Source organism: Zootoca vivipara, chromosome 7, assembly GCF_963506605.1.
Source record: "Zootoca vivipara chromosome 7, rZooViv1.1, whole genome shotgun sequence".
Classification (NCBI taxonomy): Eukaryota; Metazoa; Chordata; class Lepidosauria; order Squamata; family Lacertidae; genus Zootoca; species Zootoca vivipara.
Genome location: NC_083282.1, coordinates 92,986,204 through 93,000,166, shown reverse-complemented (window position 1 = coordinate 93,000,166; position 13,963 = coordinate 92,986,204). Strand labels below are relative to the sequence as shown.

Sequence of the window (13,963 nt, the reverse complement as noted above, 5' to 3'; positions counted from 1 at the left end):
GCTGGAGAGGGACCCAGCCAGAAGTGCTTCTGCACCTAAACTGGAAGATTCAGGACAGATAAAAGAAAGGACTTCTTCATGCAGTGCAGAGTTAAACTGTGGAACTCGCTCCTGCAGGAGGCAGGGATGGCTGCCAACTTGGATGGCTTTAAAAGAGATTTAAACAAATTCATGGAAGAGAGGACTGTCAATCACTACTAGCCAGGATGGCTATGCTCTGCCTCCACAGTCGGAGGCAACAATGCTTCTGAATACCTGTTGCTGCAATCCATGGGTGCTCAAATCCTGGTTGCAGGTTTCCCATAATGGGCATGTGGTTGGCCTCCGTGAGAACAGGATGCTGAACTAGATGGGTCATTGGCCTGATCCAGTGAGGCTCTTTTCATGTTCTTATGTTCTTAACTTTAATTACTTTGAGGGCAGGTGAGAGGTCCGTGTGAGTGATGTTCCTGGGTGCTATCCGTCCGTCCGTCCGTCTGTCTGTCTGTGTCTGTCTGTCTATCTGATGAGTCACACTTTGTCTTTCAGATACTCACTTCAGGCAGCTTAGAGGAGGCATAAAAGCCATTTAAAACCAAAATGCAAATAGCATAGGATATAGTTGGAAAAGCTTAATAGCCCCAAATCACAGTTTCATTGAGCAGTTGTTGAATCAAGAACCTCTCACCAAGTGCCTGGCAAGAAGTTCTAAGCCAGGGCTTCCCAAACTAAGGCCCGGGGGCCGGATGCGGCCCAATCGCCTTCTAATCAGCATGTTTTTACATGAGTAGAATGTGTCCTTTTATTTAAAATGCATCTCTGGGTTATTTGTGGGGCATAGGAATTCGTTCATATTTTTTCCCCCCAAAAAGGGACAGTGGACCGGCCCCCTGCTGAAAAAGTTTGCTGACCCCTGCTCTAAGCCAGGGGTCAGTAGAGGGACTGCAGAGCAGGAGTCAGGCAGGTCTCTTTCTGTAGGCACGGAAATTCCTAGAATGGCTGTGCTCCTTTATCTCTGATTGGGGACAGAGGCTAGGGAGGGAGATGTCGTCGCGCCACTCCTTGGTGTGTGGAGTGCCTGCAGGGCGCAATCCTTCCCCCGATGCTTTTTAACATCTTTATGCTCCCCTTCGCCCAAATTGTCTGGAGCTTTGGGCTGGGATGACACTCAGCTCTACCTGCTGGTGGACGGCCACCCCTACTCTGCCCTGGACTCACTGACCAGATGCTTGGAAGCTGTGGCTGGATGGCTTCGTGGGAGCCGACTGAAATTAAATCTATAGGCTGGGTCAGGATGGCATGGGGTTGGGGGACCAACTGCCTTCTCTTGCAGGGGCTCAATTAGTGCCAGTGCCTTCTGTTAAGAGTTTGTGTGTAATCCTTGACGCCTCCCTTTCCATGGAGGCACGGGTTGCAGCAACAGCCAAGGTGACATTTTTCCATCTTCACCATATCAAGCAGTTGGTCCCTTACCTTTTCCTCCCCAACCTGGCCACAGTGATCCATGTGACGATCACCTCCAGGCTGGACTACTGTAACTCGCTCTACGCAGGGCTGCCCTTGAAACTGTCCCAGAATCTCCAGCGGGTGCAGAATGCTGCAGCGAGGCTCCTGCACTGGCTCTCGGTAGAGTATAGGGTCAGGTTTAAGGTGCTGGTTCTGACCTTTAAAGCCCTATGATGCCTACGACCCTCGTACTTACGGGACCACCTCTCCTGGTATGTCCCGCAGAGGACCCTAAGGTCCTTGAATAATAATAGCTCAAAGGTCCCGGGCCCTATGGAAGCCAGACCAGGGCCAGGGCTTTTTCAGTGACTGCTCCAACCCGGTGAAATGCTCTGTCAAGTGAGACTAGGGCCCTGCAGGACTTGATCTCCTTCCGCAGGGCCTGTAAGACAGAGCTATTCCGCCTGGCCTTCAATTTGAATTAGCCTGATCCTCTACTCCCTTTTCCCTTTCCTTTTCTATGAAGAAACCCTTTCTGGGACCCCACATTTAAATTCTTCCCTGGTCGCCTTACTGGCCCTAGTAGGACCAACTTGGCCAGTTAGCCCTGGTGATCATTTGATGTCTACTGACTGGGGGTCCCCGTCCCCCCCCCCAAAATGACCCCTGAATTTTTGAATTTTATTGATATTCATACTGCATTTATGTTGTATTTTATGCTGTTTTTAAGTCTCATTTTAATCAATGTTTTATATTTGCTGTTAGCCACCCTGAGTCCGGTTTTTAAACTGGGAAGGGCAGGGTATAAATAAAAATTTATTTATTTATTTAGAAGTGGGGCCATCTCAGGTAACAGCCATTGCTGCTAGCCTTAAGCAAGCTTGCCTCCTGAATGAGGAGGTGGGGCATAAAAGAGGGGGCTCCATAGCTGGCCTCAAGTGGTCAGGGCTTCAGAAGAGAAGAAGGCCCAGGGCTGCTGACCATCTCTCACTTGCAATATGAGGCTGGGGTGGTGGTGAAGCTCTCCAGTGGCAGGTCACGAATGAGACCTGACTAGAAGCAACATCTTTTGACACACCCACACCCCAGAGCCAGACATTTGAGTGTAGGCTCTGTGTTAGTTGACTGTGAGGATGTCACTATTGCACATACTCCACAAAGCATGGCTCCCTTAAGGTATTGCTTTCCCTGTTCCAAGGTTGGTTCCCAGAAAATGCATTGTAAGTCAGCTTGTTGTTCTGCCTGTTGTGGCTTTGCAAAACCACCCGGGTTTGCACCTTCTTCTGCGTTCCGTCCCTTGGCAGGAGAGCTGGCGAAAGCCAAGGAAACCGACCCCACTGCTCTCTGTAGTGCCATCCTGGGAAACTTTCCCAAGGCTGGGCAAAGCCCCAGAGACGGCACTGTGGCTCCTTTGTTCTCCCCGCCGGGTTCATGGAAGAACTGATAACAACGCTGGGCTGCCAAAGGGATAATGCTCTGTTGTCGTTTAACTGTTTGCTGAACTTGGAAGCAATATTCAAATGTCCAGCTGGCCAACAGCGGTGGGGACCGGGGATTGAGAGTGGAGAACTTAGCTGCTGAGCAGGATCTGGGGGTTATAAAAGATCAACTAAGAATGAGCCAGACCTATGACAGATCTTGTGGCAAGCAGGGATGGGACAAGCGGCAGGCCTGGCTATTTTGGGCTGCGTTAGCAGAAGTACCATATCCTCTGTGGGATGAAGTCATGGGCCTGTGCTTCTTGGGGCTGCACCAGCCCTTCGTATATGGGCACTGGACTCAAGAAATCATTTTGCCAAATTGGAGAGGGTTGCAGAACCTCAGCAGAAAGGCTTAAAGGCGCTTGGTAGCAGAGGCCAAGGGAAGGCTTCATCAAACGCTCAAGAGATGTACGAAATCAGCAGGCTGCATAATAGTGCACTTCTTTCTCTCATTCCTCTATGCTTTTTGTGAAAAGACGAGCCTGTAGGGCAGCCAGGGCTGTGGTGAATGTCTCAGTGGGGCCAGGGGTGTGCAGTACAGTTTCTGGTGTGCTATCCTGGCAGGTCTTTCAATGATTGGACCTCAAGGGGTGACTTGTCCAAGCGCTGGATTCATGTGGCATTTGTCCTCAGGGTATCCCCCCCCCCAAGCTTGGCAAGTGGGTCAAATGCCTTGCGGGTGTTTCTCTCGGCCAGAACAAAGTGCCGCTTTCTCTTCCCTGCGACCTCATACTGAGCACAGCTTGTCTGCTTTCGGCATGGCCAGGCCTCGTGGTGTGTCTCCTGCCTCCAGCTTGCGCCTTTTCCACCCACTGCCCCACTCGTGATGGGTCTTGTGTTCCATGTGCCTGTAGCCTTTCTGCCTTTTCTCGGTAGCTGCATCGTCCTCCCTGAAATCCAGGCTGTACTGTGCGTCCCCGCCCTGTGTCTATAAGCGCCTCAAAGTTTGTACCGAAGAAAACATCAATTTTGTGCCTCGTTCGTGGAATAAATCATTTGCATGCATTAATTCACGTATTGGACCCCTCAGGAAATTCAACAAACCTACTGGAACGGCAGCTGAATGGGACACAGCTGTGGGCAGCCTGAGGAAGTATCCTCCACCTTGAGGTGCCTGTAAAAAACAAGTCTAGAGTGAGAGACTAGGGTGATGTCTGCTATTTCCAGGAAATCTTCCCTTTGTGAGAGTTTTGTGGGTAAGCTGGGAGTTTGTTAGCACCTTGGGTAAGAACGTGGCGGCTTGGAAGGAGGGTGTGCCAGAAGGAAAATGAATTGATATTGATTTATACATACCAGGCTTCCTCAGCCTCGGCCCTCCAGATATTTTTGGCCTACAACTCCCATGATCCCTAGCTAGCAGGACCAGTGGTCAGGGATGATGGGAATTGTAGTCTGAAAACATCTGGAGGGCTGAGGTTGAGGAAGCCTGATATATACAGTGGTACCTTGGTTCTCGAACTTAATTCGTTCTGGAAGTCCATTCAGTTCCTGAAACGGTTCCAAAACTAAGGCGTGGCTTTCGATTGGCTGCAGGAGCTTCTGAAGAAGTGTGCATGCACACGAAAGCTCATACCAAAATATAAACTTAGTTGGTCTTTAAGGTGCTACTGAAGGAATTTTTTTATTTTTCAATCGGAAGCCGCGTTGGATGTTCTGCTTCCGAAAAAAGTTCAACAACTGGAGCAATCACTTCTGGGTTTGCAGTGTTCGGGAGCCGATTTGTTCAGGAGCCAAGCCATTCAAGTACCAGGGTATCACTGTATTAGTAACTTTATATTAATGTAGACATTTTTATATGTACCTGTGATTTTTTTGTAATATTTTTTGTTTGTTCTCTGTTGTTGCTTCAGTTTTCTGTATACCACTTAGAGATATTGAGCAATTGAGCTGATTAGACAACTTGGAATGTTCACAAATATTCCAAATGTTCAGGGAGAAAACATTCTTTGGATATTCAACCTTCATCCTTCCTACATAAAAACAATTTAAAATGACAGCAACACGTACATAAAACGAAGACAGCTTGATAGTGCGGAACAAAATGTTCCTCTCACCAATTTGCTGCCCCATTTGCAGACAATGAACTGGGGAGTGTTTAGGTACATTTGCAGGGGACATGCTGGCTTGTGTCGATTGGAGTTGTGGTCTGAAACATCTCAAGGGCACCAGGTTGGGGAAGGCTGGTACATAGTATGCTGTATGAAGTCACTCGCTAGGGTGCTTCGCAGGTCCCTCATACAGTGTGTGTGTGTGTGTGTGCGTGTGTGTGTGTGTGTGTGTGTGTACGTACACACACACACACACACACACACACTTTTCCTTTCAACTTCCTTCTTACCAATCCCCTCACTTTTGGGAAGCTTCTTCTTTTGAAGTCAGATGTGACCATGTTGGATTTTCTTGGCAATTATCCATTTGCATCGGTGGTGAGGAATCGCTGCCCTGTGGTCCAACCTTGGCCTGCCAGTGAGTCCAGTTTGGCTCATGAGGCCATTTTCTCCAAACCACGGCCACCCACCTGTCAGCTGACACCACTGGTTTTACCAGCTGAAGGGCAGGAGGACAGGGTTTAATTCTGCTTTTTCTGCACAGGAAACAGGATAGCACAGCCAAGGCAGCAGAATTAAATCACAGCTCATCAGATGACAGTGTTAGAAACTCAGATATACAAGCCAATTGCCAAAATGGCACCTTAAACCTAGTTTGCAGTCGCCACAATGGAATGTCTAGGTGCCGTTTCCCCCCCGCTAGTGGAATTTAAAGGGGGAAAAAATCTGAAAGTGGTTTACAACACCATTAAAACATCAAATAAAACAATCCAGAATAAAACAAAGTCAAGCTTCAAGGAAAATTGAAATTTAAACTTAGTTGGTCTTTAAGGTGCTACTGAAGGAATTTTTTTATTTTGCTTCGACTCAGACCAACACGGCTACCTACCTGTTCAAGGAAAATATTTCAGATCCTTCTCTAAGTGATATTTTGATTTCCCCATATTTATTTCCCTACTTATATATCTGTCCCATAGCAGAAGTACTCTAGGAAGCCAGGGTGGCGCAGTGGTTAGAGTGTCGGACTAGGACCTGGGAGGTCAGGGTTCAAATCCTCACAGCCATGAAGCTCACTGGGTGACCTTGGGCCAGTTACACCCTCCTAACCTACCTCACAGGGTCATTGTAAGGAATAACTGAGGGAAGCGAACCATGAGGAGCACTCCTAGTAGGTGGGGTATAAACGCAATAAATAAGCTCCTGCTTGCCTGCTTACAAAAGCTGGAAGGGCCGGCTAGATGGAGATGTCAGTTGCCAACTTGGCACGCAGAGATCTCCACATGGTTGCAGTTGGACCGGCTCCACTCGCAAAATGTGCCTGGCGCCTCGGGAATTTCGAAGACGGATCACATAATGTCACCTTAAGCACATCCTGGGCCCATCTTGTCAAGCACACATGCACCCACCTAGTTTTAATCAGCCAAGAGGGGCAAAGGTCAGGAGGGCACGTTGGCGGATGCATTGCTGTTACATCATCATCGTGCCACAGAAACTGAAACTGATGCCACGGCACTCACTCACGGCATCTCAGCCGATTCTGCAGTCCCTGCGGCATGAAGGTCACCACAAAAGCGGAAGACTTTGTCCTTCAAGAGTCTTGCAAACAATTCACAGCAGGCTCCAGAGAGCCCTATTGCTCTGCCCACAGATGATAACAGCCCCTTGATCCCTCCGCAAAGTTCCTCTGGACAATTGCTTCAGGTTTCAGTGGAGGAAGCAAAATACTGTGCAGGGGTAACTGTGCCCCTGAAGGACCAGGTGCACAGTCTGGGAGTCATTTTGGACTCACAGCTGTCCATGGAGGCACAGGTCAATTCTGTGTCCAGGGCAGCTGTTTATCAGCTCCATCTGGTACGCAGGCTGAGTCCCTACCTGCCCACGGACTGTCTCGCCAGAGTGGTGCATGCTCTAGTTTTCTCCCGCTTGGACTACTGCAATGCGCTCTACGTGGGGCTACCTTTGAAGGTGACCCGGAAACTACAACTAATCCAGAATGCGGCAGCTAGACTGGTGACTGGGAGCGGCCGCCGAGACCACATAACACCGGTCCTGAAAGACCTACATTGCCTCCCAGTACGTTTCCGAGCACAGTTCAAAGTGTTGGTGTTGACCTTTAAAGCCCTAAACGGCCTCGGTCCAGTATACCTGAAGGAGCTTGTCCACCCCCATCGTTCTGCCCGGACACTGAGGTCCAGCACCGAGGGCCTCCTGGCGGTTCCCTTGCTACGAGAAGCCAAGTTACAGGGAACCAGGCAGAGGGCCTTCTCGGTAGTGGCACCCACCCTGTGGAATGCCCTCCCATCAGAGGTCAAAGAGAACAACAATTACCAGACCTTTAGAAGGCATCTCAAGGCAGCCCTGTTTAGGGAAGCTTTTAATGTTTGATGGATTTCTGTATTTTAATGTTTTGTTGGAAGCTGCCCAGAGTGGCTGGGGGAACCCGGCCAGATGGGCGGGGTATAAATAATAATAATATTATTATTATTATTATTATTATCATTATCATTATCATTATCATTATTATTATTATACGCCCTTTTTGCTAACCCCACTACGTATTGCACAGTGATCAGACAGTCTTTGGTCAAGCTCAGCCTTTTTCCTCTCTCCCCACCCAGCACCCTGCTATCTCCTCTAGCACAACACATGGCTCATCATACTGGCTAACCTTGCAAGGATCACCGGGATGCAAAGTATTCTGAACACTTGAAACTTTCTGTATAAATGCAGAGTCATCAAATTCATATCCATTAGGGGAAACAGCAGAAATTCACCCTTCACCCCAAAAGACACTTACATACATCCTTCTGTTAGGTGGGGGGGCATGGCGCCGCTTGTGTTAGTGCACCCGCCCACTCCCACTCCCACCAGGGGGACAAAAACATGCCCCATGCTTCTCCTGGTCATATGTTAAGAGCCTGGATTTCCCGGGGCTTGGGGGTCCTGTGTTTTTGTGCAGTGGGTTGGGCTTGGTAGTTTTTGGTTCCCTTCAGGCTCCAAGTCTGCCTAGCAGACCCTTGAGAAACGCAGGGCAAACTCCCAGTCATTTCCTTCCCCAATGACGGGGCAGAAGGGGCCTGAAGAGATAGACTATGTCAGCACCAAAAGCATCTATTCTGAGCCGTTGCTAAGAAACTGCCTAATGTCACTTCCCTGTCTCTTCCCCACCCAGCACCCTTCTGCAGTGCCGATCCAAAAGAATCAGTGAGCGTTTTCTGCAGCAAACTGCTTCCCCTGGGATGGCTTTTGCAAAAGGGATTAGTGTGCAGGACTTTATTTTTTTTTTTTTTTTTAATTATATTTTATTGATTTTATACAAAACAAAAAACGAAAGATACAACATTACATATTTGCCACTGGCTTCCACCCACCCTCCCTGGGCCCTCTTCTCCCACCAGAGGGACCCCCGAAAGGCAGGCAGCCGGCAGTGTTTCCTTTTATGGCTGGGTTTCTCCCCCACCCCTCCCTCCCCCCCCAGAATCCCCCCCTGCCACCGAGAGACTCCAAGAGAGGGAACGAAGAGGAGGGCATCCGTCCAGCCAATTTCCAAACAGAAAAAAGACAAACAAAAGAAAGAAGAAGAAAAAGGAAAAATGAAAGAAAAATGACTTCCCCAACCTCCCCCCTATCCCGATTTCCATTTTCAATTCTTATTGTGCAGGACTTTAAGGGAAAGGATTGTGCCCACCCAAAAGACTGGGGGGGGGGCAAAATCCAAATCCTGCAGTCCCAAATATATTGTACAGATTGCATGTTCCCATATTTGCTTATTCTGTTGTATGATTTCTGCTTGGCTTTGGGAAGGGAAATGGGCTTGTTGTATCTCGCATTGCATCTGTTTCAGCCCTGAACCTTTAAGGATCTGGAAGCCTTGCTCAAACTCTCTCTAGCTTCTGGCATTTTCACCAAGCACTGCCCAAGTTTTCAAATGACTGCGGGCTTAAGGACTAGAAGCTTTAAAAAAAAGCAGAGGAAAGAAAACGGAGATGCTCCAGGATATTCAGTTGTGCAGTCAGAGGAAATTATGTGCTTATTAGGCCATGCAGTCATTGATGTGTGGAATGCAATTGGCCCTGGCTTGGTGGACCGTATTCCAAATGTCTGGAGAGGTCTCTCCTCTCTCCTGCCCTTGTCTGATGCTCCCATCACCGCACACAGTGTGACAAATGTGAGACATAAAAATAAAACTTACCGTATTTTTACGTGTATAAGACTAGGGGGTTTTTTCAACCAAAAAATTAGGTTTAAAATTGGGGCTCGTCTTATACACGGGTAGTGCTGAGGGTTGTTTCCCTAAAAATTGGGGGCGTCTTAGACATGGAAAAATGTGGTAAGTAGAGTGAATCCTGGTTTCAGATAATTTGCAATTACTGTATAGGACCAGGGGCTAGAAGTGCTGTTGATATTGTTACAGATACTGAGGAAGGATCCTTCAAGAGTCCTCTCGACATTCCTACACAATTTGCTTGTCTGTGTTAGAGGCCAGTTTGCAAATCAGGGAATGCAGGACCAAGATGCTGCACCGCTGCAGGCCAGCAATGCCTCTTACTTGGTCAGTGCAGGAGATTTCCAGGGCACCTTAGACGGGATCTCAGCTGTCTTCACTGCAGCCTCTTGTCTGCTTCTCTCAGGCTGCTCTTCGGTACTTGTTTGCTGCGAGTTTTGTGCAGTTCTAACGACACAGTTTATGCTGTCAGCTGCGCCCAAGTTAAAGCCACACTCCAGAAAATAAGACTCTTGACTGTGGCTTCCTTTAACCTTTTGATGAAGAAATGTGAAGTGGGTGGGTGGGAAGGTTTGTCTCATCTCTCTATGAATCTCAGGCTTAAGCAGGCAATTAAGAATACATCTTTCCACAGCAGTTTGCTGATTTCTGATTCCAACTTTCCGTATACTTTCATGTACGATTGTCGTTAACCTCTCTGATACTTATTTAAAATGAATAGTGGTTTATAAAACTTTGCGCATCACTTCTCCATTCCCTGAGGATGTGCTGTGACAGAGCCTTACCTGGGCTTCCTGTTCACCATGTCCCACTTGAGAGCACATGCTAAATTGCACCAGATCCTTCTGCCTCCTCCATTTGGGGCCCTGAGGTGGTGCTTCAGCTCAGTCCTGCTCAAGGCTCTCTTCCCTGCTGAGCTGCCAGAGCAGCCCTCCTCGCCTCCTGACCATGTAGGAAGAACCTTTTTTTCATGCATGTTGGAACACAGGGCACAGGAAGCTGCCTTGCGCTGAGTGAGACCATTGATCTCTCCAGATCTGTACTGCCTACACTGACTGGCAGCTGCTCTCCTGAGGTTCAGGCAGGGGTCTCTCTCTGCCCTACCTGGAGATGCTGCTGTTAATCGAACCTGGGGCATTCTGCAGGTGAAGCCCCTGAGCTACTGCCCTTCCCATTCTCATTCTGCCACCCATGATCTCAGCTATCTGTGAAACTTTTTGCCTTGCTTCACATCTCACCCTCGTTTTCTTTTTTCCCTCTCTCTCTCTCTCTTTACCAGGAGAGGTTTGTGGACCTCTACGGGAACGACGCCGCAGCCAAGAGCAGGAAAGGCCAGGAACGCTTCAACAAGTGGCTGTGGACGGGGGCCACCGTGGCCGGGGTCGTCCTCCTCGGCTCCCTCCTGAGCCGCAAATAGCCAGAGACAGACTCGCCGCCGCCGCCGCCCACCTCGGCCTGCGCTCCGTCACCAAGGGACACGCTGCGCCCTGTCCCTCAGCCTTGCGATCATTCCAGGGGGGGTGGAGACGGGTGGTGGGCCTCCGTGTAGCAAACCCCCCACTCTGACCCCAGGTGTCATCCTCTCCTTCCCCCCAACAACTCACAGACCTCTTTCTGGTGCCTCCTGCCCCACAGACACCTCTAACCCCAGGTTACTGTTCCAATGCGTAGGGACCAGGGTCCCTCCCCACCTCACCTTTGGGTGCTGTGCCTCCAATCCCCCACCCCTCCCCCAAGAGCAGGCTTCCCTTGCTCCTTTTAATCACTTTTACTCACATTCCCGGTATTTCGTTTGGTGGTTGATTTTATATTTATATATATATATATATATAAAAGCCCCCCCCCCCCCAAGGCAGGCCTGGCTCTTGTTTGGTTTACTTCCAGGAAGAGTGTGTGTGTGTCTGCGCGCGCGCGCTGCCACGTGGGTCGTTTTGGGTTAGTGAGCTCTAAGTGCTGCAAATGCCTTCCGAGGTCAGGAAGTCCGATGGAGAGAGACTCCTTTTGTGCTGACCTGCGTGGGGACCTCCTGCATGTAGGAGTGAGTTGAGGGTTCCCCTCCCATGACCAAAGAGGGGGTCCTGCAGGGAGCATAGGAGAAGGGGTTGCCCCTTCTGAGGGACCCCTTTGTTCTGTGGGGCAGTGCTTGGCTGGGCAAGAGGAAGGATGAGGCCAGGTGCATGGGAGCCCTGGAATGGGAACCGTCAAAGACAGGATCCACTATATAAACCGCTTATTCCCCTTATTCCCAGTGGATGGTCAAGAGGGGTCTCAATGTTGCCGCGGGTCACATATCCATCCCTTTCAAGCTTATTTCTAAGGGAGTCTCCCCAGCCCTGTGCTAATCCTCAGCACCCCCAGGATGCAGGCCAGTGTTTGCACACCTGAAGGAAATGGAGGCCAGTGATGTGCGGGGGGCGGACAATCCTCTTTCTTTGGAAGGAGCTTTCGGCAGTGAGGGCTGCAGTCCAGAGCGCTCCCTTTAGACTCCCATGCCCTCAGCTCATGACCCCCATCCCTGTCGTCTTGCTTGACCTTCTGGGGTGCAAGGGGCGGCTGATAGTCCCCAATGTGGCTGGGTGTGTGTGGCGGCCCTGGCCTCTTGGGCATGGTCCTGGGCCACGTCTCCATTTCCCCGGCCCCCTCTCTCGAAAGAGACGCCTCCCCTCCCTTCCTCTGCAATGAGAAGAAGCCCGTCCTCTCTGCCGGTTACAAGGAAAGAGCAGGCGCAAGATGGCGGGGAGAGAGAGAGAGAGACTGGCTGCCAGGAGTCCGTTAGCTGGAGCAGCCTCTGGAAGGTGTTTATGATCAGCTGCTAATTGCTAGGCTGGCTCTCCGGGGACTCTCCCTGGCGGCAGCCCAGAGAACTTCCAGTAAAAGCAAAAATCAACAGCGTGTGCCGGACCAGGCTGTGCAGAGAATGTTTTTGATGGGGAGAGGTGGTTTGTGTCTGTCTGTGTGTGTTTGTGTTTGCCTGCCTGCCTGCCTGCCTGCCTGGGCGTGCGTCTGCTTTCCCAAGGCTCTGCAGAGAGCGGCAGAAATTGCTTCTCCCACCCACTGCCTGCCACCCCAGATTTAGCTGGTGTGTGCGCGCCCGCCAGCACTTTCTCTTCTCCCTCCTGCAAGTGGGAGAGTTGTATGGGTGGGGGGGCAGTGGCCGGTCTAGCACAGCGGGCTTTCTTAGAGGGGGGGGGGAGTGGATGTTCTAGATGCAGGGCAGTCCCAGGCACAAGGCTGGGCCTTGCCTGATGGCGCCACCTCAGTGCTTTACGTTCATCTCCCACCCCTCTCCTAGCCGCGGCCATAGGGCCTTGGTCCACAGGGTCGAAGGGGGCGGGCGGGGCACGGGGTGGGGCTTGGGTGTTCAAAGCCAGCCATGTTCAGGTGCTGCTCCTGCAGGCCACTCAGAAATGGCCACAGGGAGAGGAAAGAAAGTGATGTTTCCTTTGGGGGGGGAGTCTGCATCTCTCTTGGTCTCTGCAGCAGCCAAGGGAATTGGGGAGGGGTGGGCTTGGTGGGGGGAAGCGCAATTGCGGAGGGCCAGGTTAGCCACCCCTTTCCATTGCCCTCCCAAAGCATCAGCAGCAGGATGGTAGGCCCACCCTTCCCATGCTCCCATTCCTGGTTCTGATGGGGGGGAGTGGGGTGGCAGCCCCTCGCAAAGTGCTCAGTCCCTCCCTCTGTGGGTTGCACCATTTTGAACCTCTCGGGTTGCTCTTAACGTCAAGTCCGCTTATGACATAACCTCACAATGCCCGCCTGTCCTATCCAAAATCCCTTGTGCGGCTTGCCTGCCCCCCTTCCCCGCCCCCCTGTACATGCTCGGCTGTATATATCGGAGAGTAGTTTTTATTCAGTTGTGAATACAATAATACTATTTTTGTTAACTGTATGTCTGTATTTATGTGTGTTGACTGTGCTCTTCCCCTCCTCCCAGTTAACCTCATTTTTCACAAACCGGCCAACGAGGACGGGACATGGCGGGGGCTGGGCAAGGGAGCACAGGGCCCCCCCCCACGTGGCAACGGGAGCCTCCCCCCCACCTCGCCCTCTCTGGCCCCTTTGAATTAAAGCGTGAATGTTGAACCTGGAGCTTTCCCGCCCACCCCTCTTGTGTTCAGGCCCCACCTGCACCCCCTATTAGGAGAAAGAGTTTGATTTGAAGATGAAAGTTCAGTTCCACCAATAAAACTCTGGTGTTTGAATTACCTGTCTCGGTTTGCTTTTTGGGATTCTCCTGGTGCCTCTTATATCATCTTTCTCCTGGCTGGGGCTGATGGGAGCTGTGGTCCAAAATGGCTGGAGAGGGCCTCTCGGCTTAGGAAGGCTGCGCTAGGTCATAAAGTCCCATTCTGCTGCCTTTGATGGCTTCACATGTATTTGCAGGCAGATGAACTGCAAAAGCCAAGAACCTTAGGATATTCTCTATATCAATGCTTCCCAAACTGAGGTCTCCAGCTGTTTTCAGACTACAATTCACATCATCTGAGACCACTGGTCTTGCTAGCTGGGGATGATGGCAGTTGTAGTCCAAAAACAGCTGGAGACCCAAATTTGGGGGACACTTTTGTAGATGATGGTTGAAGGGGGGAGGGGAGGGAGAGGCTTTAGCAAAGAATTCAGTGAACACAAACGGCCACCTTTGCCAACCTACTGCCCTCTCCAGATATTTGGGACTACAACTCCCATCAGCTACAGCCAGCATGGCTGTGGGATGCTGGAATTGATGTCAGTGCAACCATTCTGGCTGGGGCCGGTGGGAGTTGTATTCTGAAACATGGCAGGCA

At 50.6% G+C, this 13,963-nt stretch overlaps 1 protein-coding gene across 5 annotated transcripts in view; it reads left to right on the top strand.

Annotated features, from left to right (window-relative positions):
• BCL2L1 (BCL2 like 1) overlaps positions 1–11,001 on the top strand; it is a 54,424-nt gene extending 43,423 nt beyond the window's left edge. For all 5 annotated transcript variants that reach the window (XM_035121346.2, XM_035121350.2, XM_035121351.2 and 2 more), the window contains one exon: positions 10,459–11,001. In XM_035121346.2, the coding sequence (XP_034977237.1) occupies positions 10,459–10,596 (138 nt within the window). In that variant the 3' untranslated portion in view covers positions 10,597–11,001. The remainder of the gene's footprint in view (positions 1–10,458) is intronic.
• The last annotated feature ends 2,962 nt before the right edge of the window (positions 11,002–13,963 follow it).